The sequence below is a fragment of the Battus philenor genome, unplaced genomic scaffold (assembly GCF_028537555.1).
Source record: "Battus philenor isolate CCGP_79_NKW_IND1 unplaced genomic scaffold, ilBatPhil1.0.hap1 SCAF_17, whole genome shotgun sequence".
In the NCBI taxonomy this organism is placed as follows: domain Eukaryota; kingdom Metazoa; phylum Arthropoda; class Insecta; order Lepidoptera; family Papilionidae; genus Battus; species Battus philenor.
In genome coordinates, this window is record NW_027181679.1 from 12,963,092 (window position 1) to 12,984,822 (window position 21,731).

A 21,731-nucleotide genomic window follows, 5' to 3' on the forward strand; every position below is an offset into this window, starting at 1 on the left:
AAGCTCAATTTCGATGAAGCTGCACAAAGCCTAGATCGGCTATCTTCTCGTAGATTCTCAAAGATTTTTATAGAGAAGTTTCCAGAAAGAACTGAAGCTGATACTTTTAAATATTTATTTGTTCTTGACAACAAATACGGATTGAATTTTAACAAGAGATTGTTCCTAGAAATCGAACTCTCTCGACTTTCAATTGTCACAATGTTTAATGAAATTTATTGTCGTATATTGTACAGTAAATTATTCAGTTTATTACAAGGGTTCCGCATAGATACTATTTTTGATATCATGCTCCAACTTTGGTATGGAGGTACTTTAGGTTGACTTTTTTTTTACTAGAGCCGAGGACAAAGTCTAATTTCATCGTGATCTCTGGCTTCTAGCCAGCACATGCCGATCCCTAAATATCTGTCACGTATTGCAGTGCCGTATTTAGGGCAGTTTTGATGGGGGAGATGTGTATATTTAGAATTCGTCTCTGTCAAAGTTGCACAAATAGATGGTTTGGTTTCATTTTAATTATTAATATTAAACGATAATTGTATTAGGGGAACTGGAAAGTAATGTCGTTTTTGTCGACATATTTGACAAAAATACCTATTGATTTTTACCGCTTCGACATTGAAAATTTGAACAGTAAATAGCAAAAGGTTGTTGATAAAGAAGGTGAATATAAAAACTGGTTAAAAATGTTGTAGTGTGAATATAAATTAAGAAAGCGGCAATACATAGTGTTAGTAACTAAACGAACTTCTCCGACTTCTCCGCCGACTGTGTTTTCGTATTGGATCTGAAATTAGTTCGTAAACTGTAAATATATATATATATATTTATATACATATGTATTAATAAATATGTGTATATAACCGGATAGTATATATATATATATATATATATATATATATATATATGCATGTGAGTGTGTGTGTGTATATAGGATTACAGGTAAAACAATTACAAAAACCATTTACAAAAATAAGTGACTACAAATTTTTTCTATTCAAAAATTTCGGAATAAATTATTGTTCACTATCTGTTAGCAAACTTTATACTACCAGAAGTTATTGGCCCTGTTGAATTCTAATAAAAAAGTTTATTATTAGATATTACATATATCAGAGTGATCATTTTATTCAGATTTATTAGAAATACAATCACCCATCTTAACCAATAACACCTGTTATCAATCACTCAAGATACAATTTTAATATTAGAGTTATGTTCAGGTAATTTAGTGCTCCAAAACCCGTCTTTAATCACTTCGATAAAGATTCCTTTGTCTCTGAACCCCTTTTCTATACGACGAATGTTTCAACTAGCAAACTAATGCAGTATTAATAATAACATATTCACTTCTAACGAATCTATCTCAGAATCAAACTGGAATTATAAATGTGATGTCCAGCCATACTTCATTTATACCCAAACTAACTGCTCTACCTCTATTTTGCGTGGCTCACGCAGCGTTTCTTAGGTAAGAAAAGGACCAATATTTAGCCACTTCCGCACATGCAGTGGTAGTAGTGCCAAACACAGAGTGATGCAGTGCACTAATCGGTGTAACATAACTCCTGAAGACGCCCCGTGGAGGGGTGAAACATGTGAGTGATTTAACGGTAGCAGTTGTGTATTTACATTGTTTGCCGCATACGCGTTTATCAGCGGGCTGGCGGGCGGTGCATTTTGTTGCACGACTACCACTGCATGTGCGATAGTGGTTAAATATTAGTCCTTTTCTTACTTAGGATGGACTTCCGCAAGATATTGCCTGATTTCATTAAATGTTTCTAAGATGTTTTTTTAAAAAAAAAACCGTTCTTTATATTTTTTGCATGCCGAAAAGCTTTATTTTTAATAGGTTTAAAACTTGCTTAGTTTTGAATGAACTACTCCTTAACAATTTTTATGGTTTGAATTTTTAAAAAATCGGTCTTAGCTTATATCTGCTTAGCAAAAGAATTTTTTTTACAAAATTTTAAGTCTAAATATTTTATAGTTTTAGAGATATCGTGATGAGTCTCTACATATATAGACAAGCTTTGTATTATCTAATACCTGTCTTATTTCGTGTTTATTTTATTAGCATTTAATTGTTTTATAACTAATTATAAGTCAGTTGGATTGACATCTTTGTAAATAAATAAAACTAAGTTGACCTAATTAGAAAAAAAATTTACTAGTATATCTACTATCAAGTTAAAATTCAGTGTTGTTCTAACGTCTTAACGATGTTTGAAACACAGAAAAAATCTTTAATGCAGATTATGTTGCGCATTTATATAAATTTATGATACAATGAAAATGTGCATGTGATACAAAAAAAATTCCCTTATATTTCTTCCATCAGACAACAAGACGCGATTCACGAAATCCACACACGGTTGAAATTCCTTCCACTCCCACTAAGAATTCGCTAACACTTTTATAGTACGAACAGCCAAGGATTAGAACAACCTACGGTGTTATTCCAGTCAATTATAACTTAGGAGTCTTTAAGACAAGTTTAAGTGTTAAGTAATAAGTTTCTTCTGGGCAAGCATGAGGTATCGTTGACCTCATCTACGCTTAACATCAGGTGAGACAGAGGTCAAATATTTCGCCTATAGAATAAAAAAAATATTTTTCTAGCTTGATGTCGTTAGTTCACAGTAAAACACGTCTATTGGTTATTTTAAAAACAATTCATTTTTGTATATTTCATGTATCATATTGCATATTTTTGTAGATAAAAGCGACGTAACTTCAAACACACTCCTATTACAGAAATTTCGGATAATATCTGAGATCAAAGATCTTCACAGCATCAATGAATATAAACAACTTCGACGCCTCCCAGACGACTTTATATTGACGTAAACATTGGTCAGGTGTAATGCGTCTATGGGAACAAAAAGATTCTAAAAAAGGTTCGTGTTTTAGAGGCTACATCAAAAGGATACGGTTTTGGTAGCGGTCAGTTAGATCCTATCTATTGTAGACGTGTTTATTTATTTATATTGAATGTCAACCAATGGCAGACGATGGCGCAAGATAGAGGAAAGTGGAAGTCTCTCGCTTCGGAGGCCAAGACCCTCTTTGGGTCACTGAGCTAGCGGAGTAGTAGTTATAGTATTATTCACTACGAATCATTTGTAGTGTGAACTTCGTATTTCATGAGTAAAATTCTCCTAATATGTTTTTAACACTTATTCCCATTTTATCACCAACTCGTCTGATGAAAAGCCATGATGTAGTCGAATATGAAGCATAGAGCCTCTGCAGGTACTTCATAGGTAGTATATTATTCTTCTTTTCAGCCAATTGTCGACTGCTGTAAGGTATATGCCTAAAATAAGCGAAATAAGGCAAAACGAAATCATTCGAGTTTTTGATAAAAAATTTCGGCTCATAAAAAAACCAATACAGTATGAAATCGAACATTCGAGAAGACGCGTTTGAGACATAAAAATAATCCTTTATAAATACATTTAAAAAACTTTTAAATTAAACGGTTTTTTGGTACCCATATTGTGGTGGTTGTAGAAAAATATGTACCTAGGCCGCCATATTGGAACGGCGTCCATCTTGAATTTTAAATTTTGACATAACCATCGTGTTTCACTAGTGTAGCCCTTTCATTTGATACCCATATTGAGGGGGTTAAGGAAAAATATGTAATCCGCCATTTATATCGGCGGCCATCTTAGATTTATAATGTTATTGATTCTATTATATTGTATTGTCATCTAAATTAAATGTGTGTACCAAATTTCAGATCAATCTGACAACGGCAATGTGCTTAAATTTCAATTTCTAATTTTGATCCAAATAAATTCCGTACGGGTCGAACTAAATAAAACCGTTTAAAAATCCTTTAAAATGGTTTGAGCTGATCCAAATGATATGCCAACTGTTGACAAATAGACGCTTGGCAAATATTATAAACAGTCTTACCAACTTCAGAAAAAAATACTTGATTTCCTAATGATCGGGAGTTTTAAATGACAATTTTACTAAAGTTTTTGATCATAGTATATGATAACGACTCTTTATATTTATTTCTGTTTTTGAAAACATTCCGATAGCTTTCTCATGTTTATGTTACATTATCCAAGCTCAATGTTTTCCAAAAGTTAAAATAAATACATTAATAAGAAAGTAACTAACATACTCTACCAGTCAAGTCAGAGTGGTACAGAGAAATATTATGAACATGTGTAGATACTCGTAGATATGGGGCAATACAATACTATATTTATTATTTTAGTTTAAAATTGCAAATATTTGAACCTGATAAACCTCTTCCTGCCATTATTTCAGCCCTAGTTCGTATAATGCTGAAAAAAGCTACAAAGGTTTTGACAAACACACTCGCACACGCAGACATACACTCACACACACACACACACACACGCACAAACGCACGCACGCATGCACATCCATACCCGCACATCCGCACATGCATATACGTAACACGTTCCACGCACGCATGCACCCGCACACACGCCCACATATGCTGAGGTAGTATATATATATATATATATATATATATATATATATATATATACTAGAAGAATATTTTAAGGTTTTAATTTTTTATTATGTACACCCTAACTGTCATTTTCATGTCTCATCTCCATCCAAACATTGTCTGGTAGAGATCGCCTCGAACGATAAGACAGCCTTTTGTACCACTATATAAATTGTTTTTTTTGTTACATTTTTTTTATTTATAGAGGTTTGGTGTGATGTAAATGTAAATAAACAAGAAGTGTCATACATTAATTGACATATGTGTTACAAATTCATCGTTTTAGAGCTTCAACAAATGCAACTATGTATATAGAGCATCTGTATGAAGTAATTTAGTATAAAAAACACATAAATGGAACGTATTTTTAGTTATGGGAGGTCGGTGAGATTTAAGTAAGGCGTTATTGGATCATGGAACGCGTGTCCGCCCATGTTTCATGTATGCGGCGTCCATCGAAATACAATCGCTACCCGATATTAGCTGGAGTTTTTTGGGCCCCTCGCAAATAAGAGATACGGTATTTCGACGCTCGCCCCTCTTTTAAAATGGTGAATGTATTTTGAATCACGTCACACGCCTAAGTTCTAACATATCTCCGCAATTGAGTACACACATAATATTATCTATCTCTTTTTTTATTAAAAAAAAATTCTAGGTGCACATGACAATCTTGTGACATTCGAATTAGATTGCTTCTTATTATAGTATACGTACCAGTTTAATCTACATATATCAGTAGCAATGTAAATCATGCCCGAAGAAAAGATCGTAAAATTTATGACAAAATCAGTTTTCAGGTACTAGCTTTTACCAGATATGCAATGAATGTTGTATTTCATGTGTTATTCCAAGAAAGACATGTGTTGTGCAGTTTGGTAGAGTTCGGTTTGCATATTTTATACTTATTTAAATACTTTTTCTTTGAAAAGACTCTGACTGATGCCAAAATGGCATTTGCAGATATCGCGGTTATTATGTGGCACGGCGCAGAGTGTCTAGCCTATGATCTTTTTTACAGTAGCGTAGCTCTAAGAGTCTCGAGGAAGCCTGGGTGCTACATACTACTATTTTACCAGCTTGAGAGGCTGCCGAGGTGTTAGATCGCTTCGGTGAAGCCTCCGTGGAGTGACAAAACTCATGGAACCCGAAGAGAGGACCACGGCTTGTGCTATCAATCGTTTATAATACCTGTTACTCATTACGACACAACCGCGCCCGAAAGGACTAAAATTCAGCTTGGTTGGCTTTTTTTTTGGCCACTGCTATAAAGGCCTCCACCTCTTGTACACTTAACTTATTTATGGGTTAGAGATTTTTATTTATTTTTAATAATTTTATCACTTATATTTTTATATTTGCGCTCTTCTTCTATGCGTCTTAATAACTTTAATTTTTTCCTTTCATTCTACATTTCATCTGTCTTGCACTTTTATTCCATTTTCTCCTCTTTTCCGATGCCTTTCATTCATCACCTCGTTTCTTAGTCTTTTACATTTTTAACATAATTTATTTATTAACAATATCTAATAGATTCAGGCGTTACTTTGCCGCAGTCCATCCTAAACAAGAAAGAGACTAATATATAGCTACTTCCGCTATGCAGCAGTAGTTGTGATGGAAAAGATATTGTGATGGAAATAAGGTAAGAATAAAAGAAATTGAGAAGTATGACAGTGAGTGAAGAATAAAGATGAAAAAGTAGGAAAAGGACCAATATTTAGCCACTTCCGCACATGCAGTGGTAGTCGTGCAATGAAATGCACCGCCCGCCAGCCCGCTGATAAATGCGCATGCGGCAAACAATGCGAATCACACAACCCCCACCGCCAAATTACTCCACACGTGTTTCACCGCTCCACGGGGCATCCTCAGGAGTAATGTTACACCGATTAGTGCCAAACACCAAGTCTTTGCTTACATTCGGCTTGGCTGGTTATTGCCTACATAAATAAAGAAAGCATCATACATAATTTACCAATTGCTCCATACGATTTAAATTGAACTGACAATCCGCAAGTAAAACTATATAAGACGTTTTAATGTCGAGAATGAAGTTTAAAACTTCGTCCCAATTAATTAATATTCTTATTTCTAGAACCTTCGTTCGGTAGTTTCACAAAACGCGCCGCGGTAACAGCTTTAACAAAATACATATCAAGTTTCACTGTTTCGTACGCCATTGTATATGCGAAATTCAACAGAACTCTATTCATTTTCAAGTTACAGAGACAATCCTCGCACTTAAATGCAAAGCAAATGTGTGCATATGTCATGCATGCGCGGATATTATATGCCGGCTGGAATTAGCTCGTTGCATATACGTTGACTACTTCATTCGAATTTCTATTTCTCATATTTTAAAATGTTTGCAGGTGCACTAAAACTCTTTGTACTTATTATAGGCGTGTTTTTAGTTAGGTAACTAAAGAGATTTCTTGTGGATTCATGCGTGTATTTAACAGAACTTGTAGTGCAGTGTTTATATAACGAACAGCTAAAATAACTAAGTCAATTTCATTATATCACATAACGCTTTTTTTAATGATTTACTTGGGAATTATTTCTCTGACAATTATAACGAAAAGAACAAGAAAAGCCTCTTCCTAGATGGATTGACAACATAGGTGGAAAATCAATGTTGATCTATCAGGGAGAGCTATGCCTTCCCGTTGGCGTCTATCAGCTGAAAAAAGTAAAAAAAAATACATGTACATCAACTTAAAGCTGGCAAATAAACACACTGTTATATGTAAGAAAAGGACCAATATTTAGCTACTTCCGCACATGCAGTGGTAGTCGTGCAACAAATGCACCGCCCGCCAGCCCGCTGATAAATGCGTATGCGGCAAACAATGCGAATCACACAACCGCCACCGCTAAATTACTCAACACGTGTTTCACCCCTCCACGGGGCATCTTCAGAAGCCATGTCACACCGATTAGTGCCAAACACAGAGTCAATGTCTGTTATATAACTACAGTTTCTCTGTGGACATCATCATTATTTTATCTGTAAGACTACCGCTGCTGGGCATAGAATTCAGCAGTGATTTCCAATAGTACCCATTTTAAGTACAACGTCTTCAGGACAACCTTTACAAGTAAAAATATATACAAAATTTAAGAAAAAAAATACTCTGAAACTGTGAAGTCCATACACATAGAAAATTAGGCAGAATAAGAGGCCCTCACAAACGGGGGTGGTAAAGACACTTTGGGGAGCATTAATCTTTAAAGCTTGGTATATCAGCAAAAAGTTGCCATTTTATCGGTATTCTACAGACTGCATTTTGGAGAGTGCGCAGAGAAATTACATCAAATAATTTCCCCACCTCCTTTCTTTCATCAGGCAACAAGGTGTACAGATTCTTGATATCCTTACACGTTTGAAAGTCCTTCCACCCGCACCAAATGTTTTGCTAATACTTTTACAGTACGCACAGCTCAGTGAAACAACCTGGTGTCATTGTTTCGTGATAAATATAACTTAAATATTTTATAGAATCATGCGTTATTTTGCGAAAGTCCATCGTAAGTAAGAAAAGGACCAATATTTAGCCAATTCCGCACATGCAGTGGTAGTCGTGCAACAAAGTGCACCACCCGCCAGCCCGCTGATAAATGCGCATGCGGCAAACTATGCGAATTACAGAATTACCACCATTAAATCACTCAACACGTGTTTCACCCATCCATAGGGCATCTTCAGAAGTTATGTTACACCGATTAGTGCCAAACACTGAGCACTTAGCAACTTCATGACAAGAATCATCATATACCTTGTTATCACTTAAAGATCAGGTGACACAGAGGTCTAATAAAAAATGTTACCCAAAGGATAATTGATAAATTGTATCAACTTTAAGAAACAAATACTGTGTAGTTTTGCTTGTGGCCAAAACTTTGCTAATTTTGATCATCATCGTTATTTCAACTATGAAACTTCCATAGTTGGACATGGATATGCTGTTTAGATTTATATCTAGTATAGGTTAACTGTGGTAATATAGCAAACTGTGATCTAGGAACCAAGGTTAGAAGAAGAAGAGAAGGTGATGCATGGGAGACGATTGATATGTGAAGAAAGGTTGAGATTGTAAAAGACCATGAGATCACTCTTGACTTGAATACGCGAGACAAGAGTGAATAGGTTTCTTCTAGGCAAGCATGTTCTATCATAGACTTTGTCATTGCTTAACATCAAGCGAGACAGAGGTTAAATAACAAAAGGACCAATATTTAGCCTCTTCCGCACATGCAGTAGTAGTCGTGCAATGAAATGCACCGCCCGCCAACCCGCTGATAAATGCGTATGTGGCAAACAATGCGAATCACACAACCGCCACCACCAAATTACTCAACACGTGTTTCAACCCACCACGGGGCATCTTCAGAGGTTAAATGTTTAGCCTATAAAAGATAAAAAATTAGTTAAGATTTTTTCGCCTCATTGTTTTTTGGTTAAATTGTAGAATAAATATAAATAATTATAAAAATAACCGTGGAACACACGCTGCTCATTGAGTTCTAGTATTCCAGAAACATAACATAGTTAACCCGGTAATGCCGAAGCGTAAATGTTTTGACAAACGTAATTCTTAGAAGCTATGACCCAGCTATCGTAACATCTGGGCAGCAGGCGCCAACCGGCGCTTTGTAGTCGACGAATATGTGTTTTATTAAATTAAACACATTTAAATTTCGAACATTTGTACGGAATCTATCTCTCTAAGTGCATATGTTAAATGTATCTATTGTTATATTTAGAATTAAATATATTTTGCTTCTGAATTGTAATCTTTAATCATTTTAAATGTATGGAGTTTTCTACTGGACATGGGTTTCTTTCATAGGTATTGTTCCAGATGACTTTAACAAAGTTATCTGACTGCTTATTGTGGGTGTTGAATGCTACGCCTGCCGATCCGTGATCTCCACTTCTTTTTAAACTGTTTTATTTAGTTTGACCCGTACGGAATTTATTTGTTTATTTATTTGGGTCAAAATTAGAAATTGAAATCTAAACACTTTCCCGTTGTCAGATTGATCTGAAATTTGGTACACACATTTAATTTAGATGACAATACAATATAATAGAATCAATAACATTATAAATCTAAGATGGCCGCCGATACAAAATGGCGCATTACGTATTTTTCCTTAACCCCCTCAATATGGGTATCAAATGAAAGGGCTACACTAGTACAACACGATGATTATGTCAAAATTTAAAGTTCAAGATGGACGCCGATCCAATATGGCGGACTAGGTAAAAATTTTTCCACAACCACGATATGGGATGTTGATGTTTTTATTTACACTTCTTTTGTCCGTCTCAATATCTTATTTTTACTTTTTATTACTTTACATTTCATGCATCGTATTCTTTCATTCATTATTTTCTACTAAAATGCTTTTTTGCAATTTTAAAATATGGTATTTTATCTGTATTTTTAACAATTCTTCGTAAAGCTTTTATTCCTATACTACAATATTTTCAACACAGATTTTTGTATCACAGTTACTTTTCATTACATTTCAAAGATTGTTATATTTTATTACCTTACAGATTAGTTTTCAGCAATATGCCAGAATGTTCTGGCGACTTTCTTCTTATTCCAATAATAGACCTATGTTTACCTCCTTTATTTCTCCTTCTAAAATGGGCAGTCGATGCGCCTTGATGCCATGTCTCCACTTCAGTACCTTCAGGATCCCACAGTCATGCTTCGTGGCCTGGCCACCGTCACCTCAACTTGCCAATTTGCAGGTCCAAGGCGGCTAATTTTATTCGTCTACGGATCTCCTGATTTATAACAATCGATTATTCTTCAAATGAAATTTTAATGAAGGAAATTACCTATTGTGCGTATGACAGGTTATTTATTCGTTGATTTATCAAACGGTGAAGCCTTTTAATTAAAGATTTGCTGATATGCTGGCAATCTATGAAGTAGGCTTATGTCTGATAGTAGATATTTTGCGGCTAAAATAACGATTATAATGAAAAGTATAAAAATCAACAATTCAGTCCTGAAAATGTAGATGAAGTATAGGCTAGCTGAAGAGGCATTGGGCAGGTGATAGATTGAATGGAACAGTTGGTTAATGAAGCCTTCAGGTCCTGGAGAACACGTGCTGGTAATTGCAGAGTTAAAATTCCGCCAAAGACGATGGAAGACTCTAGAAGCAGGATCCTTCCATCTGTTCCTAGTAGCAATCCCAGTGGGGAGCCCATGTTCAACCGTGATGATATGACTTTTAGTTGCCGAGTAAGTCCATGACAGCTAAGTTTTGACTCTGTGTTTGGCACTAATCGGTGTAACATAACTCCTGAAGATGCCCCGTGGAGGCGCGAAACACGTGTTGAGTAATTTGGCGGTGGCGGTTGTGTGATTCGCATTGTTTGCCGCTTACGCATTTATCAGCGGGCTGGCGAGCCGTGCACTTTATTGCACGACTACCACTGCATGTGCGGAAGTGGCTAAATATTAGTCCTTTTCTTACTTAGGATGGACTTCCGCGAGGTAACGCCTGATTCCATTAAACAGCTAAGTTTGTCCCACGTCTGGTTTAAATTCTAAAAATAAACGTGTGACAATTTTTTTTTGATTCGTCATCATTCTTTTTAAAGTCAACAAACGAATTTACAAAATTACTTTGTCATCAATTGAACAACTCCGTAGTCATTCTTCTTAGAAACTAGAAGTTTTAATTATTTAATAACTGCGTAAGAATCCTACTGCTAAGTTTTTTTCCTTGTTCAAAGCTAACCTTAGGTGTATTCGTGTTTTTGTTTAGACTAGATGTTCCCCGTGTGTTTTGCGTGTGCATTTGTTTAGTATATTCGAATTTCCATTCTCAAGATAGAATTAACTAAAATACGTTCTTATCTAGTCTTTACTCAAAAATAGAAATAAAGGCTAAAAATTATTATTATGCCTTCGCTTAGATAATGTACGTATAGTAAATAAATACGAGATAATCCTTTAAAAACTTTCTATTGCCTTACAGGAGTTACTATAATAATAGGTTTCGAATTATAGTACCGTCTTAGTCTCCAAGGCTGGAACTTTAATATAGCTGTTGGAAGGTCACATAAAATAAACCAGTTCCAACGATTTGCTCTCGTAACCGCAATGAAATAAAGAAAATAAGTATAACATATAAATAAATTATTTATTTCTTTTATTATTATGATGTAAATAAGAATACATAATTGAAGGTGTATTTTTAAAAAAACAGTTGTACGATTTGTCATGCATATGAAAAACTATTTTTTCTGTGGGATACGAGTGTGGATTGAATCTTGTTTGTATAACTATATCCAATTTTCTTCTTAAAACCAATCGATGCACAGTAGCGAACTGCATAGTTACATTGTGGGGCTCCATGCAACATTCATTTTTCCGCACTTAAGTAGAACATTTCTATGGAATGATGTCGAAACGGTGCATCGAATCGTTTTGTTTGAAACGGCTGTGTTTTGTTTGAAACTGCAGGGTTTTGTTTGAAACGGCAACGTTTTGTTCACGCTTGACGCTTGATGCTCTGCCCTACTATAAAAGAGTTTGAAAAGCCTCTCAATACAATACAAGGTTATTTGTTGTTCAAATAAAAAAGAAATAAGAAAAACTGAGCTCGCGCAAGGAAAGTTATTGACTCTTTTAATTGGAACGTTGTTTAACGTTTGATGGTTTAAATCCTTTGAACGTTTGATTGGAATTCAATTGAATATACATGTTGTTTGTCTATCTGTGTAAAAGGTTTAATGTGGTGAATCTACACCTCATTTAGCAAATAGATTTAAATCTTATATACCTAATTCCGATCACCTGTATAAAGTTAAACTGAAACACATAACAACATAATTTAAACAACACTACAGTGTTTATTTGATGGAATTAGGCGTCGTTTTGCGGAAGTCCGTCGTAAGTAAGAAAAGAACCAATATTTAGCCACTTCCGCAAATGCAGTGGCACTAATCGGTGTAACATAACTCCTGAAGATGCCCCGTGGAGGGGTGAAACACGTGTTGAGTGATTTAACGGTGGTAGTTATGTAATTCTTATTGTTTGTCGCATACGCATTTATCAGCGGGCTGGCGGGCGGTACACTTTGTTGTACGACTACCACTGCATGTGCGGAAGTGGCTAAATATTGGTCCTTTTCTTACTACAGTGTTTGCTTAAGTTTTACAGCCTAGTTTAAAGTTGTTATAATGTATTACAATAATTACAATTTTAACTGACTTTTTTTAGTCTCGAGTGCCGGTAGACGCGGCGTGGGAATGTTCCCACTAGGTGGACTCAAGACATTATTAAGGTCACTGGAAGTGACCATGCGAGCAGCACAGGACCCGTCATAGTTGCGATTTTTCGAGAAGGCATATGCCTTGTAGTCGCCCTATGTTTAAGATAACAAACAACACCTCGCTTTGGGTCGTTTCGTTTTACGTTTTTTTTCGAAGTTGTGTCGCTGCTTAATTAGTATTAATTTTCACAATGCGTCATTAGATTTTCGATTTGGGTTTGGGTTCGAGTCTTTAATTTTTTTTTTAAATTTTCTTTTTTTCCAAAAGATGGCAATACTTTTGTTTCTTATTGCGCCATGACATCAAAACTCGGGAATTCCCTAACTAAAAATCAACGAAATTTTAATACAGTTTTATTTTCACTTTGTTTTGCTAATTTTGGAGTTTAGTTTCAATTACGTAGTGTGTTGTAATGTAGTGTGTTGTGCTTTTTTTTAAAAGAGAATAATAAATTTACATAAATTTTTACGTGTTGTTTCTGGTTACGAAACGCAGAGTTATTTTATTTTTATTTTTTAAATGTTTACTTTGTTAAATTTTATTTTTAAAAAGTTATATTTTCGTAACCCTGGAACCTGTCTTCTCTCTCGGTTTGCTATAGAAAATCTTAATTCACTTTGCGGCGTTTCAATTTGCGTCGTGTTTTTTTGGAACGTAACCACGACGCAAAGTGAGGTATTGGTGTACATTGTCATGTATATTTTAAATATTATAATTGTAATATTATATTTACTGTTCATACGATAGTAATTACAATCAATTGTTTTAAACGTTCTTATTTTACAATTCACAAAAGAGCCCTTCGTATCTGTTTGAATTCGTTCGAGCGTTTTTATAAAATAACCGCGTCGTATGCGCAATGAATACGCATTGCTTTTGATTAAATTTTAATTGGTCATCACCATAATGTCTCTAGACGGTTTTTGTTTACGCACACCAGTTACGTCCGCGAATTAATTTGAGTTTTATAGCACTGTGCGGTTCTCGTGTTGCAATATGGATTATGCTATTAGAGTAATTATGTTCTGTACTTATACTTTATTAATGTGTCACAATGACGTCATGTTTCATCTAAACTTCTCGTTATTCAACAGCATGATTTAGAATGAGAATTTCACATAGACATAAATCAAATAAACAAACTATTTAACATTTCAGATAGCGTCTCGTAGATTTATAAAATATTTTAAGTAACACCTTTTATAAAATACTAGCTGATCCCGTAAACGTTGTTTTGCAAAAAAAAAAAAAATGAAGGGTTAATCGTAGAGGGATGAAAATTTAGGGTTGTAAGTATTTTTTAATGTCACATTATAAAAAAATAAATTTCGTCAAAAATTTAAAAAAAAATTAAGGGTGATCAACCCTTATCACTTAGGAGTATGGAAAATAGATAGTAGCCAATTCTCAGATTTACTGAATACGCATATAAAATTTGGTAAAATTCAGTCAAGCCGTTTCGGAGGAGTACGGTAACTAACATTGTGATATGGAAATTTTATGTATTAGATAAATTCATCATTTATCCTTGTTTTAGTCCACTTTTGCCATCGCTTTTTCAAGTCAGAATAGTCTTTTTACAGAATATCCTTTGAGATCCTAGATTCGATTTTTAAATCCGTACGACTTCTGGCTATTAAACAGTTTCACTTGTTTAATAGCCAGAAATCGCACGGAACTAAATCAGGCGAATACGGTGTTTTCAAAAGGATGTCAGTAGAATTTTTGGCAATGTCGCGAACAACCAATGCAGTATGACTTCGTTCGACTTGATGTGTTTGAGATACAAAACATTCCTCAAAATAGTTTGGGTAGAGCCAAGTGATATTCAATATTAAACTTCAGACAAATAGATGCTTGGAAAATGTTGTGGACAATCCTACTTGCAAAAAATATATTCTTGTCTAATAGTGCCCCGGGAGTATAAATAAAAATTTCACTTTACTTTTTGATCACAGATAATATTCAAAATATATACTGAACATTCAAATCATTCAGAAATTAAATAACCGTTGCTCTGTAAATATAATATTTTAATCATTTTCTTTAAAGCGTTTTTGTTAATGGTTTCACTGATTGAAATTTATAATTATTTTTGTTTGTACAAGTCAAAGTTGAAAGTAAAAAAGATTGGATTTATGTTGATTCTTGCTTCGGGCATTATCGTTTAAGGAAAATACATTTCAGGAGAAAATTTTCTTTTCAGATGTAATACAGGTGTGGTCAGCACCTGGGGGCACCACCCGTCTACCATGCGACCTTGCAGCACCGGCAAGGGACGTCGCTATGATGCTTTGGTTCAAGGACGGCGATCGGATGCCTATATACACGTGAGTTTCATTGTACACGGTCAAGTGTTATACAGGATGCTTGGTTATATATCCTTCAAACCAGAGTTCCCTAAACTTTTTTGTTTCGTAGACCCCTTGCCATGTTTTTCCGTGTTGGGTAGACCCCCTACTTACCTGATATTGATTACCTGTAAATATCTAACTGTAGTGAAGTTTAGTGTTAAAAACTTAAAGTAAAAACACATGTTAATTTATACATTTATTAATTGAATTTAAATTTAAACTACTCAAAATAAAATTTTGTATCTGTTATGTAAAATATACGTAACATATTAATAATTTTTTACTTCATAGGTACTTTTATAAATAATGTAAATGTTTTGATATTATAAGATAGTATGATGTAAGTAAATAGGTACTATCAGTGTATGTGTTGAGATCCACTATCGTGAACCCACATTTTCATTTCATGGCCCCCAAATTTTTTTTCGCTAACGTAGACCCTTTGCAGGTTGTCATAGACCCCTTGGGGTCGATATTGACCACTTTGGGAATCACTTCTTTAAACAGACGAATGTATAGCTCATTTACTGTCATTTTATATATAGTACACCCTAAATAATAATTAAGGGTTTCTGAAATAACAAACAACGTAAAGATAATTTAGAAAAAGCGTTTTCGAAAATCGAATAACTTCATATGTCACTAAATTATTGTTTACAATCTTTCCCTGTAGACTTTTAAATATCAAAAATTATAGAAATATCACAAAAAAATGTAACATGGCTATTGGAAGAGTACGTCAAACTTTTATTTTTTTTGTCACGTGTATTCTTTTTACTTTTTTAACTCGACGAAATAAAATTTTATAGATATAACTTTATTTGATGTTTTCTTATTTATATGACCCTTGTTATTAGGGACCTCTTGTTCGCCTCTGTCTTGGGAGGGACATAGTCTTTTTTACAGTTTAATATTTTTTTTTCAGAAATTTACATTTACCTTTTTCACATATTACATTATTTTCTTCTCTTTTCGTCTATCTTCCGTCATAGTGTCTTTCCCACTTTTATAATTCTTCTCTCCTTCCTTACATCACAACTCTCTCTTTCTCTTTTATTTCATTTTTATCACAGTTACAGCCTTCCCTTATTATATTTTCTTTGGTATTATTATCATATAAATATATTATATAAATTTATTTATCACATTTCTATCGTTTAACATTTTTTGGTATCTTTTAAATTGTTTTGTTCAATTAAAGTTCAGTTAAATATCCAATGTTGAATAAACGGATTTAATCATTTTTATCTTTACCATTTATAGAGTTATTAAAATTTCAAAATAGAATTGAAAACATTTTATCAAATAATAAAACTCGTCTGAAAACAATGGATGTTAATACCAAACGTAAACTTCAGCAATAATATTTTCTGTAATCTGATTGAAAAACAATTTATATTTTCGTGAAGCGATTATTTTAATTTAAGCTATTAATCTGCGCTATTTATAACGTTTTTCGCATTAACGTTAAATGCTAAAGCTGACGTTTAATATGTGAGTTTTATATAACGTGTTTTAATGTACCCAAACCCGTTTCGATCAACAAATAAACTATTGAATGCTATAATTGTTTAATAAAACACTTATTAATTTTACATTGGCTAAAATATGCTGTACACTAAAACACAAGAACATTTGTTAACTTTTTAATGACGAAATTTGTTTCTTTAGATCCTTTATTTTAAACGGATATTTGACCAATGATCGCGAGTAGTATTATAAATAAATACTCTACTGTAAAGAAGTTAAAATTTACCAGAATTGTTTTGATATAAAGGATGTTCTATTCTGAATAGAAATTACTGAACCTACAAATTTATAGGCACAGTGCAGTGTCCACGTATACACGAAGCCTTATCGCAGCTGAAATCAGTTAATAAGCCTATTGTTTCGTAGTAATTATTACGTGACAACGTAGCATGCACGTATATTGATCCGACTTGTCAATAAGGATCGAGTTCACCTGATAATGTCCTGATTAGTTTTAATAATATATACGAGTAATATAATGATTATCTTGTCTCTTTAATTATAGTGAAAGAGTGTATCATAATTCACTTTCGAAATAAAACAGGTGGAACAAAAGTAATTTCATAATACGAAAGCGACTAAAATATACTCTGTTGGTAATAATAAACTAATTCCCTGTAGAGCTGCATTATCAAGATTAAAACACAATAAGATTTATCAACATTTGTAAAAATTAAAGTACATTTACTTTGTGACATTACTTTTGCGTCACCTCACAATAAAAATACATTTTGCATCGACGACTGTATGTAATTTTTTTTTAAAAAAATATCAGATCTACAAAAAAAGTAGATGCCAGATGCCTCATTCTGCATGGTGCATGACTTGGTTTTATTCCTTCTTCATCTTTTCATTCAATAGACGCCAACTGCAACTGAGGCAACCTTTGAATGAAGACCCTTCATTCAAAGGTTGCCTCCATGTCCGGTTTTGCACTACCCGCATTCAGCGATTTCTCTTGATCTTGACGATCTTCGGTCTACTTATTACCGAATTAGTTAAGAGATTTCAACTATGTGTAAGAGCTACAATGCTTCATCATCAGCGGCGCATCAAACAGGGCATCCCCCACCGGAGCGCTTATATTTACGTCGAGCGCTCTACATATGTAGCCATGTGATTAGCTGACGGCTTTTATTGCTTGAATATTGTTTTCAAAATAAGCTTGATCATTATACATCAGAGTTCCCCAAACTTTTTTTGTCGTAGACCCCTTCCCTGATATTGATTTCCTGTAAATTTCTAACTCTATTGAAGTTTAGTGTTAAAAACTTAAAGTAAAAACACATGTTAATTTAAACATTTATTAATTGAATTTAAATTAAAACTACTCAAAATAAAATTTTGTATCTGTTATGTAAAATATATGTAACATTAAATGAACATAAAATAAACTATAAATAAAATAACATAAGCAATAAGTCAATATTTTTAGTGAGAAGAATGAACCTGATGACCTAATAAATTATCAACATTTAGCGTCAATTTTGTAAGGGTTTATCTTAAATCTCCTCGGCTAATGATGTTCATTCTGTTTCTTTTTTTCTTCATAGGTACTTTTATAAATAATGTAAATGTTTTGATATTATAAGATAGTATGATGTAAGTAAATAGGTACTATCAGTGTATGTGTTGAGATCCACTATCGTTTACCTCCATTTCCATTTCATGGACCCCCAAATTTTTTTTTGTTGACGCAGGTTGTCATAGACCCCTAGGGGTCGATATAGACCACTTTGGGAATCACTACTCCAGACCGTCGAGTAGTCCTCGCTTCGCTAACTTATACACCTACACGGTAATAGTCTTATTTGTGCAAACGCCTTCGTTGTAATTGGAATACGCTCTACCAAAATAATTTTTTTAGTTCACGAACCTCTTTTTTCGCGATTTAAATTTCGAAGCGGCTTCACACAGCCAAAATAGCTAGCACGGTACCTTCTTCGCGACTTCATGTTGTCATTACATCGAAGATATATCGGCTCTAAGAAAAATCCACTATAAATGTTCAAATTTTAAGAAGTAAAACTTAGATTGACCTTTTAGTTATAAAGAAACATCAAATAAATATTTTTTCTTATATCAGCCAATGTATTTTCCTTGTTCTGCAATGTCTTTTACATGTTAAAATATGTCCGTTCCTTTTTCAATTTTCGTTTTAAAGAACGCATTAAATTATTTAATTGTTTGGTTTTTAATTACACTTAACGTACAAGGTTATTGGTTTCAGATATAAAATCTTTAAATAGATGAAAATATCTTATTAAATGTCAATTTAAATAGAGTACATCCGAACCAAAAAAGCATGTTTTCAGAGATAATAAATAATGTAGTGATAATATAGTAATAAGAAGTATGTGTGAAAATTCGGAGTACTACATATTAAAATTATTTATTTTTTATCTGTCTCTGTGAATTTGTAATGCATAAAGTTATTACCTGGTCCCATTCTTAAACATAATATAAATTTAATGTAAAATATTTCAGAGTGATCACTTTATATAGGTTGATTAGAAAAATGCCTAAATGCTTCTATAGATGAACTGTGCATTTACATCTTTAATATTTTTAAACATATATACAATTACCCTGTAAGTTTATATTTATCTGAAACACTACGTTTTAGACTTAAACAAATATTTCTCTTTTGATTTACCGCTCGATGCCTGGAGGTCTTCCAAAAAGGATAACGGACGGAATCTTTTAGTGAATTCCTTCCTTCCTTTTACTTAGAGTTGTTTTAAAAATGTGAGAGTCAATTTAACGGAAGCTATTGCTATTTGCAACGACTTCCGGGAGGGAATAGCGATTTTAAACGACTGCGATATATTGTACGTATTTATTTACTGATACATTCGTCTGTTTTTTTAAAAAAATTAATCTGATCATCAAGTTGTATATTATCCTAAACATGACAATATATGCCCTCATCATTCCTATCTTTCGCTCGTGGGGTGGCGAGTGATACGGTTGAAAGAAATAAAACTATATAGAATAAGGAACTTAATAAACTCTGCACAAAATAAATTGTTAACTAATAATAAGAAATAGAAAAAGAAATGTGTATATGTAATGTGATAAAATAAATGTAAGATAAAATTAAAGAATAAAAATAAATAAAATGTATCCAGCCACCTTAGAGTAAAAAGATGATGGAAGAAAGGCGAGGAAAGAAAGAAGATATAAAAGAGCAAAACGAAAGATATCGTGAAGGACAAAAGTAAAGAATGAAAGATATTGTGATGCGTGAAAGAGAGTGATAAATAAAGAAAAGAGTGAAAAAAAATATTGAACAATAAAGTCCCTGATCCCAAAAAGTTAGGGGTACGAGAGGCCCCCAATAGCCCATATGCCCTCTGTGAACCATAGGCCACGCCCACGATACGGTCTTTCGCTTCACGATTGTAGCGGCAATCCCACACCTCGTGTACCAGTTCGTGGTTTTCACTTAAGAACCTTTCACCCCATCAGTTCCACTAACCGTTTGCACTGCCCACTCCCACAGACCAGAAATACTTCGAGCTATGATACATAAACACAACAGTTACAACTATCTGTCTGACAGCGTCATATTTCAAACATAGTAATAAAAATACTTAGCAATAATTTAAACCCGGCAAATTATCATTCATAATTAACGTTAATCTAATTTATAAACAATAGCACTAATTAAATTTATATTTGTTTGTTTAAAATATCATTTGTCTAGTAATGGAAAAAAATAAAAAGTGCGTGCCGTTACATTGTTAACTTGTATATATTTAATTCACATGTATATATTGTAACATATTGTAAGTAATTAGCAAGTAAGTTAAGTATATGTATTGTAAGTTTTAAGCGAGCCTTACAACTTAATCATCAATTTGAAGAGTCTGATAATGCATACGGACACTCAACTTAAAGATTGCTGTTATCTAAGACGGTAGAGACAAAATATACCTTTAATATTTAATGGAATCAGGCGTTACCTCGCGGAAGTCCATCCTAAGTAAGAAAAGGACCAATATTTAGCCACTTCCGCACATGCAGTGGTAGTCGTGCAATGAAATGCACCGCCCGCCAGTCTGCTGATAAATGCGTATGCGGCAAACAATGCGAATCACACAACCGCCACCATCAAATTACTCAACACGTGTGTCACCCCTCCACGAGGCATCTTCAGGAGTGCAGTGCATTTCATTCATCACTGCATGTGCGGAAGTGGCTAAATATTGGTTCTTTTCTTACAAAATATACCATTAATATGTACAGTACTCGGGCAGGGGTACTGTACGCATTGATACAACCTAACTGTTGGGATCTTTGTGGAGGCTATAATTAACAAATTTGGAATAGGAAGACCCAAGAAATAAGATGCGAAGCAACAGGTTCTTTGCCGTTGCTTATTGGCACAAAGGCAGTGGAGAGAGTCCACATATTAACTTACCTCGGTAGCGTAGTATCGGAATCAGGAGGGACCGAAGACGACATCGCTTCGAGAATCTCAAAGGTAAAGGCAGCCTTCACATGGTTCCGTTCTGTATGGGAATCACGAGAACTGACTAGGAGAGTTAAGCTCAAAATATTCTAGTCCAATGTAAAAACCGTGTTGGTATATGGATGCGAGACGTGGAAGGTCACCAAAGATATCTCGCGTCGGCTCCAAGTCTTCGTTAACAACTGTCTTCGACGTATTCTCGGTATTTCCTGGCCTGAGATAGTCTCCAACGTAGATCTCTGGAAACGTTGTGATGAAATGCCGATCAACCAGTAGATCAAACGCCGCAAGTGAAACTGGATAGGCCACACGCCCCGAAGGGATCCTGATCACTTACCGAGGCAAGCCTAAAGCAAACCTGGAGGCTGATCATTACAGAAGTGAAGGCAGTTGGAATGACGTGGAGCGAAGTAAAGCGCGAGGCTCAAGACTGCTCTGGATGGCGATATCGACGCCCTCTACCCTATCTTGGAGACATAGGGAAAAATTAGATGTCTTTTTTTTATTTACATATCTCGTTCAGTTAAAGAATACGATAGTGTA

General features: G+C 34.2%; 1 protein-coding gene across 1 annotated transcript in view; it reads left to right on the forward strand.

Moving 5' to 3' along the window:
* Positions 1–21,731, forward strand: part of LOC137920069 (hemicentin-2-like) — a 65,970-nt gene that overhangs the window by 21,702 nt on the left and 22,537 nt on the right. The window contains exon 2 of the mRNA XM_068763301.1: positions 15,034–15,157. Coding sequence (XP_068619402.1) covers positions 15,034–15,157 — 124 coding nt within the window. The remainder of the gene's footprint in view (positions 1–15,033; positions 15,158–21,731) is intronic.